The sequence below is a fragment of the Nicotiana tabacum genome, chromosome 6 (assembly GCF_000715075.1).
Source record: "Nicotiana tabacum cultivar K326 chromosome 6, ASM71507v2, whole genome shotgun sequence".
NCBI lineage: Eukaryota > Viridiplantae > Streptophyta > Magnoliopsida > Solanales > Solanaceae > Nicotiana > Nicotiana tabacum.
The window spans coordinates 215,768,750-215,785,019 of NC_134085.1; the positions used below are offsets into that span (position 1 = coordinate 215,768,750).

Sequence of the window (16,270 nt, forward strand, 5' to 3'; positions counted from 1 at the left end):
AAAACCAATAATAAAAAACTTTCAAAATGAAGAAAATAAAAATAAGACAAAAAAGATAAAATTCAGATCGAATACCATGATCGACACCATCAGTAACTCCCTTGTCAGCTAGCGCATTATCTTGATTCACTTGATCGACAAATTCAAGAACAACATCATATTGATAGCCATCAAATTCGTCGAGACCAGATGTATTGTCATCAGACACGCGTTGACGAATCTAATAAAAAAATAATAGAAAGAGAAGGCATAGCTGTTGAGCGATGATTCAGAGAAGGCATAATTGTTGAGTGATTTGGTTTTATTGGTAAAAAATTACCTTAGAATCAGTAACATCCTCCCTCGTTTGCTTGGTTTCCTTCGTATTCAGAAAACTGAACACTTTTTCAAAGGAAGAAACTACATAATTGTTGAGTGTCGTAACTATATCAGTCAACTACAAAAAAAAAACAAAAGTAAATCAACAACCATGTTTATAACCAAAAAATCATGTATATACAAAAAGTACCGATAAACTACAGAAAAGCTAAAGCTCCAGTACCTTTCCAATAGCGCTCCTCAACTTCAGCATTCAACAGATCAATGCGCACCGAAGGATCATAACTCGGGTTAGGCTGTCGATCCATATTCTGAGGAAAAGGTCGTTTAGACTGTTGCTCCGTATTATAAGGATAAGGTCGTTTAGACTGTTGCTCCATATTTTGAGGACAAGGTGGAGATGCAGCAATAGAATCATCAGTGTGTAAGGCAGGCACCTCCCCTGATGCAACATCATCGACATTGACTTCAAAAAACGTGTCGATGTTCAGAGTTGACATCTCTTCACGAGTAGGGGAAATATTCCTATAGTTCAACTACAAGAAGAAAAACTGGATTACAATAGTAGAAAAAAGAAATTGTAACATATTCATAAATATACCCACTTACAGAAAAATTGAAATCAAATATGAAGAAGTATTATGGTACAAAATGTTTACCTTGTCGATACTAGACATGATCACCCCGCCAGTCAAATTCACATATGTTGGAGTTTCAGTGACTTTCCAATTAAGAATGCGTGGCACATTTGTTACAACACAAACATCTATATGCTTGTCAACCATAGAGCAACACTCAAAAAACCATATTTGTAATGCAAGTGGCAAACCTCTAAGCATATACATTGTCAAATAGTCACATTGTCTGTCCCTCATTGTCTTTAAAATATCTTCAAATGATTTTTTCCCCAAGCATACGTCTGATATTGACCACTTTCAATGATATCAAAATCATCTTTGTTGATACCATGATTATTATCATATGAGAATATGAAATGATGGACAAACACCATAAAGGCCATCTTGAACGCATCTTCGTCCGACTTCCAGTCCTTTTTCTTGAAGCGATCAAGAAGCCGCCCCCTCATTATAGCCTTTTTTCATCTCCTAGAAAATACTCTTTTAGCAACCTATTGACATTTGGTTTGTCATAGAAAGTGGTATCTTCTTCTACACACTTCAAACCAGTGATAACAGCAAACTCTCCAATGCCAAAACGCAGCAAAACAACCATTAATTTTCACCCACAACTCCTTTTCACGTCCTGGGATGACTTCCCTCAATAGTATACAATGAATTTTCAATTGTGGGATGTCCAAGAAGTACCCAAAATAACTAGCACAGAACATTTGAAGCTGCGTGTCAGTCAAACATTGCTTCAAAATGCTCACAATATCAGTCTCGGTATGGGAACTAATCCTATTATGAAAATGATCAACTGGTTGTATATAGAAGTCTCCAACCTTGCATATGGAAAAATAACAAGAAATAGATCAAGAACAAAAACTATACTAAAACATTGTATAAACATGTATAAATCAGTGTAGCAGTACTTGTATAAAGATGTATAAACAACTGTATAACTTTGTATGAAATTGTATAAGCATGTATAAAATTAATAGCAACACAGGGAATACCTTCAGCTTAGCTTTTCTCTCATTCAATTTGCAGCAAATAGCAAACCTTTGTTCTTTCGATATGCAATCAAGACCACTCTCACCATCGTCCTTGATCTTTCTCCTTTTCAGAGTAACACTAGGGCTTATATCATCTTCATTAACCAAATCAACTTTCAGCTTTTCTTTTGATTTTTCAGGTCTCCCACATTTCTTACTCCTTATTCTAATGATGTTAACCGGAGTAGGAGTATTACTCGTTTGTGAACGAGTCATTCGACTGCTCTCTTGTTGCAACTTTTTTTAGGAGTAGGAGACTCAAATTCATCATCATCAGGAGCCTGGACATGCCTATTCGCTTCAGAAGCAGGTGTTGAGGGCAAGTCCCTCGATGATTTAACTGGAGTGGGAGTATTCCTCGTTTGCGAACGAGTCATTCGACTGCTCTCTTGTTGCGAGTTTTTAGGAGGAGCAAGAGACTCAAAATCATCATCATCTGGGGCCTGGACATGCACATTAGCTTCAGAATCAGGGCTTGAGGGCAAGTCCCTCAATCTTTTCGCAAAATCGAACTTAACGCCTTTTCCAGCAACCTTCATTTTGCTTTTAGAAGCATGTATTTTTGAACGCATTTTCTACAATAAAATAAACAAACAAAGCTTTAACAAAAGTGAAGACAAGTGAAGGAAAACATAAAAATCAAACCGAAAATAAAGGTCATGCACACAAAGCAGAGGCTAATTTTCCCAAATTGTAACAAAACTCAAAAAAAAAAAATTTACTCTAAAAGTCGAAATAACAAAGTATACAAACTGAAACATCAAGTTTAGGCCCAGAACGAAGATAGAAGGAACACAAAATCAAACGAAAATACAACAACATTGTAAAGAAAATAGTCATAATCAGAAAAGCAAAAAAAATTAAAAACAAACCAAAATTCAAAACCAAAACCGTGGTAAAAGCATAAAATGAAACGAAAATTACTTGAAAATAAGAGTGAAAGCTCGAAAAAGTACTTGAAACCCAACAATGGAGGTCGGTTGCCTTCGTCTCTGAGAAAAGCGTGAGGAGGAGAGAGAAAAAGAAATAGAGAAATTGAAATTTAAAAAGGAAAATCCTTGTTTTAATATTTGTGGGCTACGGTGAAAACTAAATTTCACAATATATACAATGTGGGCTAAACCAGATAATGACTTCAAATGTTGGCTATTTTCGAATGGGCTATATGGCCCAAATAATATCTGATGTAATTTCTTCAAAAATATTTTATGTAGCTTATTTTAATTCTTTTAATATTGCAAAAAGAACTTTATGGGACCTACTTTCACTACTTCAAATGTAATTTAACCTTTTATTTTATTTGCAAAGCACAAAAGCCATAGTAATAAAAATTGTGTATATGGCTCAATAAGAATTACTACTCGTAAATATAATACAGTAATTTATGTTTCAAGTTCAAATCATATTAGTCAAAATTAAGCCTCCGTTTGATCATAATTTTTTTTTTCCAAAAATATTTTAAAAAGCTTTTTCAGTTTAGACTAGTTTTTCAGTTTTTTACTCATAAAACTTTAACTTTTTTCAAGTAAAATACATGTCCTAACAAAATTTTAATTTTTAAAAATTATCTTTTATGATATTATTTTTTAAATTTCAATTAAATCTAGCGGAAAGGAACGAAAAATGACAAAGAAAGTACTAACCCAATTAATTTTACATGGATAAAGAAGCTATCCGGACCTTTTGGCGATCTAGAGAGAGGGAAATTGAAAAAAATAAACAAAAATAAAAAAGAGGATATGCTAATTATGCACCATGCCCGAAAAACTTAACAAAAGGTAAGGCTACCATGGGGCCACCTATATACCATCATGTCAGTCGCGGAGCCGTAAGGGGTGTCAAGTCACACCCTTTCGCTCGAAAATTATATTATTTTTTTAGATAATTATTTTTAATTTTTTTGCATATTTATTATATGTTGACTTTTCTTGATTTTTTTATATATCTAATTATTCATATTTTGATACCTCTTGATAAAAATTCTATCCGCATCATCCAGATAGCTGCATCAACTTGCTTGTATTTTTCTGTCTGAATTAATCCATCACTTTACTCTACACTCCTCACTCTATCATCACACTCTCCACTCACAGTCTTCTGCTTACTGGCATTAGTGTTTTATCTTCTAAATATTGTGACCTCTTCTTCATCCCAAGCTCTGTTATCCTTTTCTCATGGCTGGTTTTCTCTTTGCACTCCTCTTTTTGGCCATGGTTGGCCACTCTAGTAAGCTTTTATCTTTCATTTTTAAAGTTATTTATGTTGTTCCTGCCGAAAGCTGCATCTAACTAACTAGTGTTGTTGTCTGCCTTTTAGCCATTCACATCCACCTTATATTCTTTCTACATTTGCAAAAATGTGTTATCTTCTCATTTCAAATGGGCCTACAGTATCTTGTTTCCTCCCTCTGAATTCCTTCACCTTCCATACGTGCATAAACCACAATAAATGAGCTACATATTTTAATTTCATATGCTTCATATGTAGGGACGGAGCTAGAACACGACTTAGAGTTTCGGTCGAACACAATAGTTTTTCTCCATATCATGTATATATCTTAAGAAATTCATCGAATATGAATAATTTATTAATTTAGAATCCATTAACTTAAACAAATTAGATTCTCGAACCCCTGGTAATTTCTTGAATTTGCAAGACCACGTACTTTCTGGCCTTCGTATTTCTAATGAATCTTTTTTTTTTTTGGGATTTTTGGGCGTAGGTGCTGCATGGTGTGCTTGCAAAGGATTGAGTGATGCAGCTTTGCAAAAGACATTGGACTATGCTTGTGGAGCTGGAGCAGACTGCAATCCGATCCATACAAATGGCCCTTGCTTTAATCCCAACACCGTAAGAGCTCACTGCAATTATGCTGTCAACAGCTATTTCCAGAAGAAGGGCCAAACTTCAACAGCATGTGATTTTGCTGGCACTGCCACTGTTACTGCTACTGACCCCAGTAAGTCAATTCTTACGTAAATTTCAAAAAAAGAGAAAAAAGAAATTTAATTGTAGGTGTTAACTCAGTATTTATCTTCATATTTTTATAATTACTTATACAAATTTACCATATATGATTAAAGATAATGGGTGCTTAAGCGCCCACAAATGCCAATGTATATCCGCCACTGCTTACACACATCACTAAAATTATTTCCATACACTATAGCTCTGTTATTAGTACTACTCCACTATTTATCTCTTGGAGATTTTTCGTGGTGATAAATGTTTCGCTTTATTTTGATGTACGCAGGCACAGCTGGCTGTGCTTACCCTGTTAGTGCAAGGTAAGTAAGACTTCTTTACCGGTGTTACTATTATTATTTTTTCCACTTTGTGTTACATCACTTGAAATATAATTATCGATACTTTAATAGTTATTAATAAAATATGTATTGTAATTAGTAACATGACAACAAAATTTACTTAATTGCTACAGCATATTAAATTATATAACAACAATGACCCAGTATAATCCCACAAGTGGGGTCTGGGGAGGATAATATGTACGCAGACCTTACCCCTACCCCGAAGGGTAGAGAGGCTATTTCCAGGAGACCCTCGGCTCAAAAAACCATAAAATGCATAATAAATTATAATGATAATATAAATATTAATTATACTGACAATATACATAAGTTTAATTCTCTCATTTACCAGGTCCTTAACCCGGGGCAATCTTTGGTTTTGTCCTATTTTGTTTCAGCGGATTGCCTGATGTTCTTTTACATATTTAATTAAGGTGTTCATGCACTACACTGCTACTACTTAATCTCGTAGAATGTAAGTATTCTTTTTATAGTTCAGTTCAGTGGCAGAGATAGAATTTCTACTAAGGGTTCAAAAAAGAAAAAAGTTAAAAAAAATATTATAACTAATAGAAATTGAACCAATGTTCTCACCAAATTTTTGAATCTCCTTAAACATTAAACTATTCTTTTTAGTAGAAAATAGATTTAAAATATAATATATACAATATAATTTTTGATAAAGGGCGGTTAGGGTGACGCTGTCCGCCCCTAAATCCGCCCTTGGTGCAGTCAATGTTTTGAAGCACCACTGCTTCCGTTTCCATTCTTGGTCCGCTTGAAGTCAAAATTAAATCATGCTTTTTAATGCGAAGGCTAGGTATTCAAAATAGCCTTCCTTTTTGCTACTGTGCTGTTTTTACCTATTTAATGCACAGTTAATGCCTTACAGCTTCAGGATAGAAGCATCACTCTAATAAGTTACATTGTTGGGACTCTTTGAAAATATTGATGAGTGCGTGTTAGTTCCTCCAAAATTAATACTCATTTTTTGAAGAGAATCTGAACAACATGGGCGGATCTAGAGAAAAGAATACGGGTTTTTGTGAACCCAGTAACTTTTGCATAGACCTAGTAAAATTTTTATTAAAAGTATAACAATATTTAGCTTGGAACCAGTTCATTGGTTCAATTATCATGTAGATTAATTTGAGATTATTGTAGGAACTCATAAGCTTAAAATTTTGGATCCGCATTTGCTTAACAACATAGCTAATAGGTTGTTAGGAAGGAAACAAAAGAAAGGAGAAAAGAAATTATACTTCTACCCCTCCATTCCTTGGCCATCTTTTTGGCTATTGGTTAAAAACAATGATTTCACAACTTTCAAGCTACTTCAGCTATTCAATAATATTAACGAGAGAATTTGAACTCCAAAAGTATTTCATCATTTAATAAGGTCCAAATAGTGAGATCTAAAGCTCTCAACTCACCAATTTTCTATAGTCAGCTAGTTGGTTTCACACAGAATATACTTGACATGCCTATTCTTTAAATATACTACTGAAGAAAGTACGTAATTTGGTCAAAAGAGAATAGATTAGATAAAGAGTAAAATGATAAAGCAGTTGAGTCTCAATCTTTCAAATTCCTTTGCCTTAGAAATTAATCGATATATATTCAAAATCAAATCCAATTACCTCTAATTCGTTTTTCACTTTTGATCTAATCTATTCTCTTTTTGTCTCCATCGTTGAAAAGGCATCGCACTGGCATCATGATGCTTTTGACTGATTGACAAAATTATTGCTTTTGTACTATTCATTAGGTTTTTCTTTTCTTTTTTTAACTTTTTTATTTGATTTTTAGCTTTTTTACGATGCTGCAATTATTGAACATCACACGATATTCACATCTTTTTCTCACACTTCAGTAAAACTACAGTTATTACGGAACCCTAGTTAACACTGTTCATACACAGAGAAAGGTAAATCACAGTTGTACCTGAAAAATTATGTGGTCAAAATTTGATGGCGTGGTGGGGATACGTGTCATCGGACACTGACCATTAGAGAGGGTATTGTCCTTGTCCACATTGAAGTAACAAATTAGTCTTTGCTGGCAAGTGGCAAGTATTTACAAAATGAATAATTGAAAACTGTAAAAACCTTCAAAGAGGGACGGTAGCTCGGATCATCTCCAACCCTAACATTAAATTTTACATCAAAATAGTGTAATATCAAATTTACTCCAATTATTACACCAAAAAAAAATATTTCTTTTTATATTCTTCTCTTTCTTCTATATTATATTAGGCGAAATGGCTTCCTGACCACTTAAACTTGTAGAGTTTTTGAAAGCCGATACACAAACTTTAGTCTTTCCTATTTAAACACTTAAACTCGTGAAACCTATAACTAATAAACACATTTGACCATTGACTATGCTTATGTGGCGGTAGCTTATCTTACGTGGACATAGTGCGTACAAGTCACATTCAAATGACGTGTGTGTGCCGATTTCCATAATCGAAACATCCCCCCCCCCGGATCTCGCCTTCTATACACCACCCCTGTATCTTCGCACCATTCCCAACGACCAGAAAAAAGGCTTCACCCATAACCCACAACAACGTCCAAACGAACCCAACCAGTCCCTTCTCCCCATCTACGCCTAAAAGTGCCTTCCCCCCTCCCCTTCTTCATTAGAGGCTTTGAAGCTCTTCATTGCACAACAATGGTGGATTTATGCTCGAAAAAAGTACATCAAATAAACCAATGGTCTAGCTTCCTAAATATCACAATATCTCCTACACCTACTAACCTTTGTCTCCTTCCCAATTAAAACTGCTGAAAAATACCCAAAAATATATTATCCTTAAAAATCAAAATAGACAATTATTTTTCTTCATTAAAAGCTTCTCTGCAAAAAATTAAAATGAATATCATCTTTAATTTTTTCTTGTTTGAGGGATTGTCCATGGCAAAATCACGACTTAAATGGGTTTGATCTTGAAATAGAGAGAGATAAGAGAGAACACAAAACACTTGAGATCCTGGACAAGATAATAGAAGATACGAAGTCCGTCAGGATCTTTACTGGTCTGCACATTCATCAGTGAACCAATCTTAGATGTAGTGAATGATATGTGCTCATTCCCCATCACTATCTCAAGCTCCTGCCTCCTAATTCTATCAGTTGGTGAAGAAGAAAATAAGGGAAATAGAAGAAAAATTAGAAATTAATAAATTTATTCCAGCACAGTGGCCCTTGACGTGTAACAATCCCATTGGTCATTTGCTGACTGGATGGACAAGTCTGTGAATGTGTAATACACGCGCGTAGGGTCAAGGATCAAATGTGTTTATTAGTTAAGGGTTTCATGAGTTTGAGTGTTCAAATGGGAAAGTCCAAAGTTTGTGTATCGGCTTTCAAAAGCCTTACAAGTTTAAGTGGTCAGGAAGCCATTACGCCATTATATTATTATCTTCTACTTAAATTTTATTTTTTATTTCTTTCAAACAAATTCTATCTTTTTTCCTTTTTCCATATTCATTACATATAATTCACATTCACCACTTATATAATCATTTATTAAAAAATTATTTTAAAGGATAAATCAACTAAAAGTGAAATCATTGATAAAAGATAATTAAATAAATATTACATTATAGTTAAATTTAATTTAAGTACCACATAAATATTCAACTTTCGCCTCTATTCTCCCATAAATGCTCGATTAATGCATTACGAAGTGCGAAATGCGCATCTCTATCCTTAATTTATTTGTGTCGAGCTAAAAATTATTCAAATCGGTGATCTTCATCTACTGCCATTTTTATCGTAGGAGCTGGACATTCACGTACATCTTGAATTGGTGAGTTAAGATCACGCTCATCCTCAATTATTATGTTGTGCAATATCATGTGGTCATTATATCATGTAGCACCTCTTTTCTCCAAAAACGTGACGGACCTGCAACAATTGCAAAACTCCGAATGCACGTTCAACATCTTTTCGACATGATTCTTGTTTCATTGCAAAATATTTCTTCTTTGCTGAACGTGGCTCCTGAATAGTTTGCACAGTAGTAAACCATTTTGGATATATACCGTCAGCTAAATAATAACCCATGTCATATTATTTTCCTTGAATAACATAACGGACTGGAGGAGCAATACCATTGCGAGATTGGAGAATAAATGTGACGATTCTAAAATATTAATGTCATTGTTAATGTTGGCATACCAAAATATGCATGCCATATCCAAAGGTCGTAATCAGTTACAACTTCAAGAATAATTGTTGGGGATCCACTACGACCTGTATATTGTCCAGCCCATGCTATTGGACAAATTTTCAATCTCCAATGCATGCAATCTAAACTGCCTAGCATTCCTAGAAAACCACGTGGTTCACCGATGTACAGAAGCCTTGTAACATTATTAGTTGTTGGTGATCTCAAATACTGATCGCAAAAAATCTCTACGACAGCTCGACAAAATCTCTCTATGCTTTCAATTGCAGTTGACTCTTCAATTTTGACATATTCATCAATGACATCTGCTGGCAAACAATATGCTAATATTCTAAACACGGCTGTAATTCTTTGTAGAATGGATAATCCAAATCTACCTACTGCATCAGCGTTGTTCGAAGTATATATCATGATCTTTAATTGCATCAACAATTCAAAGGTATAAATTTCAGGACATTCGAAATCGACGACGAAACATACCCTCATTAAAGCGTGGATTATTTGAAGAATAATCGAGAAATAAATTATTATCAGCACCTTCCCGATCTCGATGGATTACCAAGTGACCTGGAATGGAGCTAACTCTCCAAGGATAATTATTTTGATATTCTTGGAAATACTATAACATATAATTGTTCATTTGAGTATTTTGCATTAATAATTGCTGCTCAACTTCATCATCAACAATGAAAGATGATGATGATGAAGAGGAATTTTCATCATCATTATTAGATGAACCTCCCATATAAAAATTCATTTTCAGAAGAAAAATCAGAACACTTGATTAAATTCTGAAATGAATTGAATTTCCGATGTTATTTTTCTAAATGATGTTTGGTTTGCCGAATACATCCGTTTAATTTTATGACAGCCTTCTCAGTTTTTTGAAGTCGACATTGCATCGATCTTTGGTTGCACTCCACCCAATTCTCTTCCTTTCAACGATTATGAGTTGCAACTACTCGATTCCAAAAATTATCTTTAGATTGATAGATTCCTGTTACAGGATCTTGAGAAACATCTAAATAAACTTGACATAATAACTTATCTTCATTTGCAGTGTATCCTGCCGATCGACCGGACATTTTTAAGTGATTAGAGGAAAAATGGATTATATGATTACAGAAAAACAAAAGCTAGTTGTGGTTATGGATTAGTATGTTCCCACTTCAATATATAGAGATAAAGTAGACACAAAGGATAGATTTTATCTTAATATCAACCGTCGGATGGATTTCATCCCATTACCAACCGTAGGATGGATTTTCTCATTATCTTTAAACAAAAAAAATATCTCTTATCTTAATATCAACCCTCGGATCGGATTTCATTCCATTATCAACCGTAGGATGGATTTCCTCATTATCTCTACATTTCTTTTTTTAAAATTATCTCTACACATTTTTCACTATATAAAATCGAACATCATTTAGAAAATAATATCGGGCATTCAATTCATTTCAAAATTTAATCAAGTGTTCTTATTTTTCTTGTGAAAATAAATTTTTATATGGGAGGTTCATTTAATAATGATGATGAAAATTCCTCTTCATCTTTCACCGCCGATGATGAAGTTAAGTAGTAATTATTCATGCAAAATACTTAAATGAACAATTATATGTTGCAGCATTTTTAAGAATATCAAAATAATTATCCTAGGAGAGTTGGCTCCATTCCAGGTCACTTGGTAATCCATCGAGATCGGGAAGGTGCTGATAATAATTTATTTCTCGATTTTTTTTCCGAATAATCCACGCTTTAATGAGGGTATGTTCCGTCGTCGATTTCGAATGTCCCGAAATTTATTCCTTCGAATTATTGATGCAATTAAAGGTCATGATATGTACTTCGAACAACGCACTGATGCGGTGGGTAGATTTGGATTATCCACTCTACAAAAAATTTCAGCCGTGTTTAGAATGTTGGCATATGGTTTGCCGGTAGATGCATGAATATGTCAAAATTGGAGAGTCAACTACAATTGAAAGCATGGAGAGATTTTGTCGAGCTGTCGTAGTGGTTTTTGGCGATCAGTATTTGAGATCACTAACGATGTTGCAAGGCTTCTGTACAACGGTGAACAACGTGGTTTTCCAGGAATGCTAGGCAGTTTAGATTGCATGCATTGGAAATGGAAAAATTGTCCAACGGCATGGGCTAGACATATGGTGGATCGGTTTTTCCCTAAAAAGAAATCAAACCAAGTAAGTCGGGTTTTTAAATATTAAAACCAAACCAATTAAGTTGGTTATTTGTCGGTTTTTTTTAAATGTAAGACATACATTACCAAACACATATTTCGGCGACATTTTTAACGTAACATTATCAAATCAATTGTCCTTTGAGAAATCTATTATTTACCAAGATATATTGATGATAATTGAATCAAATAGTGATGAATAATTTAAGGATTCAATTAAAAATATATTATTTTTAACATGGAATAGATTCTTACACTTAACAAAAGAAAACTACCAATCAAACTAGAATGTAAAGGTAAAGAACTGCACTAAAAGTGCAAACGATTAACATTTACTATAAAAATTTTGAAACTTTGTATAAAAGTATACATATACATAAGTGTAATTCTAAATTTAAAATAGCTACTCCTATATTCGGTTTGGTTCGTTTTTTTTTACTAAAATCAAAACCAAATTTGATCAGTTTTAAATTTCAAAACCAAAACCAAGCCAAACAAAAAAGTATCGGTTTTTTTTGATCGGTTTGGTTTGGTTTTCGGTTTGGTTCGGTTTTCGGATTTTTATGAACACCCCTAGCTCGACAATATGTAGTGGATCCCCAACAATTATTCTTGAAGTTGTAGCTGATTACGACCTTTGGATATGGCATGCATATTTTGGTATACCCGGCACCAATAATGACATTAATATTTTAGAATCATCACATTTATTCTCCAATCTCGCAATGGTATTGCTCCTCCAGCCCGTTATGTTATTCAAGAAAAATAATATGACATGGGTTATTATTTAGCTGATGGTATATATCTAAAATGGTCTACTATTGTGCAAACCATTCGGGAGCCACGTTCAGCAAAGAAGAAATATTTTGCAATGAAACAAGAATCATGTTGAACTTGTATTCAGAGTTTTGCAATTGTTGCATGTCCATCACGTTTTTGGAGAAAAGAGGTGCTACGTGATATAATGACCACATGTATTATACTGCACAACATGATAATTGAGGACAAGCGTGATCTTAATGCACCAATTCAAGATGCACGTGAATGTCCAGCTCCTACGGTAGAAATGACAGTAGATGAAGATCACCGATTTGAACAATATTTAGCTCGACACAAAAAAATTAAGGATAAAAATACGCATTTCACATTTCGTAATGCATTAATTGAGCATTTATGGGAGAATAGAGGCAAAAGTTGAATATTTACGTGATACTTAAATTAAATTTGACTATGATGTAATATTTATTTAATTATCTTTTATCAATGATTTCACTTTTAGTTAATTTATTCTTTAAAATAATTTTGTAATAAATGATTATATAAGTGGTGAATGTGATGAATATGGAAAAAAGATAGAATTTGTTTGAAGGAAATAGAAGATAATAATATAATATAGAAGAGAGAAAAATATAAAAAGAAATATTCTTTTTTAGTATAATGGTTGGAGTTAATTTGGTGTTACACCATTTTGATGTGAAATTTGGTGTTAGTGTTGGAGATGGTCTAACCCAATACTATTTCTTACACCATTTTGGTATGTGAATAGTGTTATACTAAATTTAGTGTAATACTATTCATCAACACCATTACTATTTCATCAATATTTGTTATTATTTTTTATTGTATAATATTTTTAATTTAACATATTATAAATTTTACTTTTTTCATATAGGTCCCTAATATGCCTAATTATTTTTTATGTAATATCTTTATAACAATAATCTTACATCTTAATTTTGGTGTTGAATCTTTATAAATTAATATTGACATATATTATTGGGGGTGTTTTGAGAAGGCATAAATGTGGGGGGAGGAGGTATAAGATGTATAGGGTAAAAAACATAAAGTTGAGTGAAGTAATCTTGAAAATAGACATGTGATTCAACTAATTAGAGGAGGACGTTTGCTGTGGGTCTTATCAGAGTTTGCCATGGTTGAGATAGAAGTGATCTTCAAAATAGGTTAGCTTTACTACATTAAGGATGTTGCTGGACAAGATATAATATTATAGCTTAGTAAATTTAACTGAGAATAATACTAAGCTTGTGTATGGGATCTATTGGCTAAAAGTTTTTCCTTTGTACTTAACTTTGGGCCCTTTAGACTGAGGTCTTCATTACATTATGTTCTTGTGGTTATATTGAGCAACTAGATGCAATTTATGTAGGTAATGCACATTCTACTGAAATGGAGTGACATTTCACATTAAAAATGTAGCAAAGAAAAGGGTGTTTTGGCTTAGGCATGGCATTGTTGTTTTAACTAAAGCCACAGTAAAACTAAGCCGGTCAGTAACCATCTAATTTACTACTTGAAACTCAAAGGCTGCAATGTGAAATTGAAATTGATTGAAATAAAGAGGTATAATTTGATGGATTATTTTATAAAAACTAGACCACGCGTTCCAATTAATTATTTAACATGCATGCCTCAAGGAAAGAAGAAACCTTTTTATGTTGTTACTATCTGTACCTTTGTGGGTTGTGTCTGGAACCGCTCGTGGCGGCTGATGGCTTTTGGCAACAGAACGGCTAAGCATCGTGCAAGTAGCACCGCAAGGTGCCATGCGCATGGGGCGAAGCTTAGTAAGTTGCCGATTGCCATCGGTTGTTGCGGGCAACATCGGGAGGCGACATCGCTCGTGGCGGCTGATGGCTTTTGGCAATAGAACGGCAAAGCGTCGTGCAAGTAGCGCCGCAAGGTGCCATGCGCATGGGGCAAAGCTTAGTAAGTTGCTGATTGCCATCGGTTGTTGTGGGTTGTGTCTGGAACCGCTCGTGGCGGCTGATGGCTTTTAGCAACAGAACGGCTAAGCATCGTGCAAGTAGCACCGCAAGGTGCCATGCGCATGGGGCGAAGCTTAGTAAGTTGCCGATTGCCATCGGTTGTTGCGGGCAACATCGGGAGGCGACATCGCTCGTGGCGGCTGATGGCTTTTGGCAATAGAACGGCAAAGCGTCGTGCAAGTAGCGCCGCAACCCCTACAACTCCAGGGACTACCAGCCCCACCACAAAAACACCATCGACTAGCACAGCCACCACAGGCGGATCTCCATACGTGACAAACACAGGCATATTAGGAGGTGTTAACAATGGTTTAGGCCCGTCGGGTGCTGGCATGAACACAGATATAAGTCATGCTGGGATTTCACTGCAAAATGCCAGCCTCTTTTCCTTTATAACCATTATTATTTCTGCACTTGCATTAATTTGAACTGGAACAAGAGAAGTTCTATTGTCTGTACTATAGGATAGTCGTGGGTCGATGTTAAAAATTTATGTGCTGAAGTTGGCATATATATGCATGTTATGCTATTATGTACTATAAGTTGGTATGTTAGGACTGCCTTGATTTTGTTTTTACCTTCCCCTCTATAATGTCGTAAGATAATAGTACTAGTAACTTTTTGTTTCCAATCTATTTTTTTATTTATTTTTTTGTTGGTTCAAATCCAGTGACCACTTTTTAAACTCTTGATACAAAAAAAATTAAAAAAATAATAATAATATATACAAAACAAGTTTAGAGCGGACTCGTAGCCCGCTTTTAGTTGATCAACAGTGAAACCGTACTCAACTACCTAAAATCAAAATCAAATGCAAGTCAAAATATACATGATAATGACTTGTATATTCTTTTCTATTATCATACCCTTCGGGGTAGGGGTAAGGTCTGCGTACATATTACCCTCCCCAGACCCAACTTGTGGAATTATACTGGATCGTCGTTGTTGTTGTATCAGACCCTTGCACATGTTGGGAGAACATAGATTGCATCCCTGAGTGGATGTGTGAAAATCAAGGTAATGATTTGCTAATTTTCAATATCAAAATAAACATACTCTGTTTAAAATAGGTTTTAAAAGAAACAGTGTAGAAAGTATAAATAAAATTACAACAATAAATATTTGATATTTATATATGCTATATTTATGTAAATATTTACGTGAGTCATAATGCTCTAACTCATCAAATTTCCAAATATAGAATCACATGTAGATTATATAAGTAAAAAGGTTACGTATACTCATTTTTAAAAACATAGTATTCTAAACGACGGACAATACATGGCATGAAACCTGCATAGTCGTTCTCGTGACGTAAAGAGACCACCTTAAGGCGTATTATCGAATGCCTCACTTATCAAGGCATTATTTGTTTACCTATAAAACGGTACAATTGAATTTATACATGATTTATAGACAATTGAATCAATTTGATCCTAAAATGATAAATAAATTAGACAAAAATGTAAAACTTAACCTTGAAGTTGAGACAAAACAACAGAAATCTTGGTTCCGGGAGCAGAGTTTCTGAAGGCAGTAATAACAATATAAACAACCAAGAAGGTAAAATTTTATTGAGCTTTGAATAGAGTATAGTGTATGCTTGTCAGAAAATTCGGGTCATTTACAATGATTTTAGAGCTTACTATTTATAGTTGCACCAAGGGAACAAAGTCCTAGGATCAAGTCTCTCTTTAATGACAATTATGAGGGTCATTGAAGAATGTGTAACGACATGCAGTAAATGTCATATTCTCTATAACAGACTATATATACTTAATGATA

General features: G+C 34.2%; 1 protein-coding gene across 1 annotated transcript; it reads left to right on the top strand.

Moving 5' to 3' along the window:
* The first annotated feature begins 4,020 nt into the window (after positions 1 to 4,020).
* Positions 4,021 to 15,034, top strand: LOC107772798 (PLASMODESMATA CALLOSE-BINDING PROTEIN 2). Its single transcript, XM_075256692.1, has 4 exons — positions 4,021 to 4,219; positions 4,716 to 4,952; positions 5,247 to 5,280; positions 14,670 to 15,034. Exons 1-4 carry the CDS (start codon positions 4,168 to 4,170, stop codon positions 14,911 to 14,913), a joined length of 567 nt encoding a protein of 188 aa, XP_075112793.1. The 5' UTR covers positions 4,021 to 4,167; the 3' UTR covers positions 14,914 to 15,034.
* Positions 15,035 to 16,270: the final 1,236 nt, after the last annotated feature.

Bases quoted from the DNA above. Each gene is read 5' to 3' on its own strand.
- LOC107772798 (XM_075256692.1), top strand. From the start codon at position 4,168: ATGGCTGGTTTTCTCTTTGCACTCCTCTTTTTGGCCATGGTTGGCCAC. The intron at 4,953-5,246 runs GTAAGTCAATTC...TGATGTACGCAG, and splicing joins TGTTACTGCTACTGACCCCA to GCACAGCTGGCTGTGCTTAC. The intron at 5,281-14,669 runs GTAAGTAAGACT...TCGTGCAAGTAG, and splicing joins GCTTACCCTGTTAGTGCAAG to CGCCGCAACCCCTACAACTC.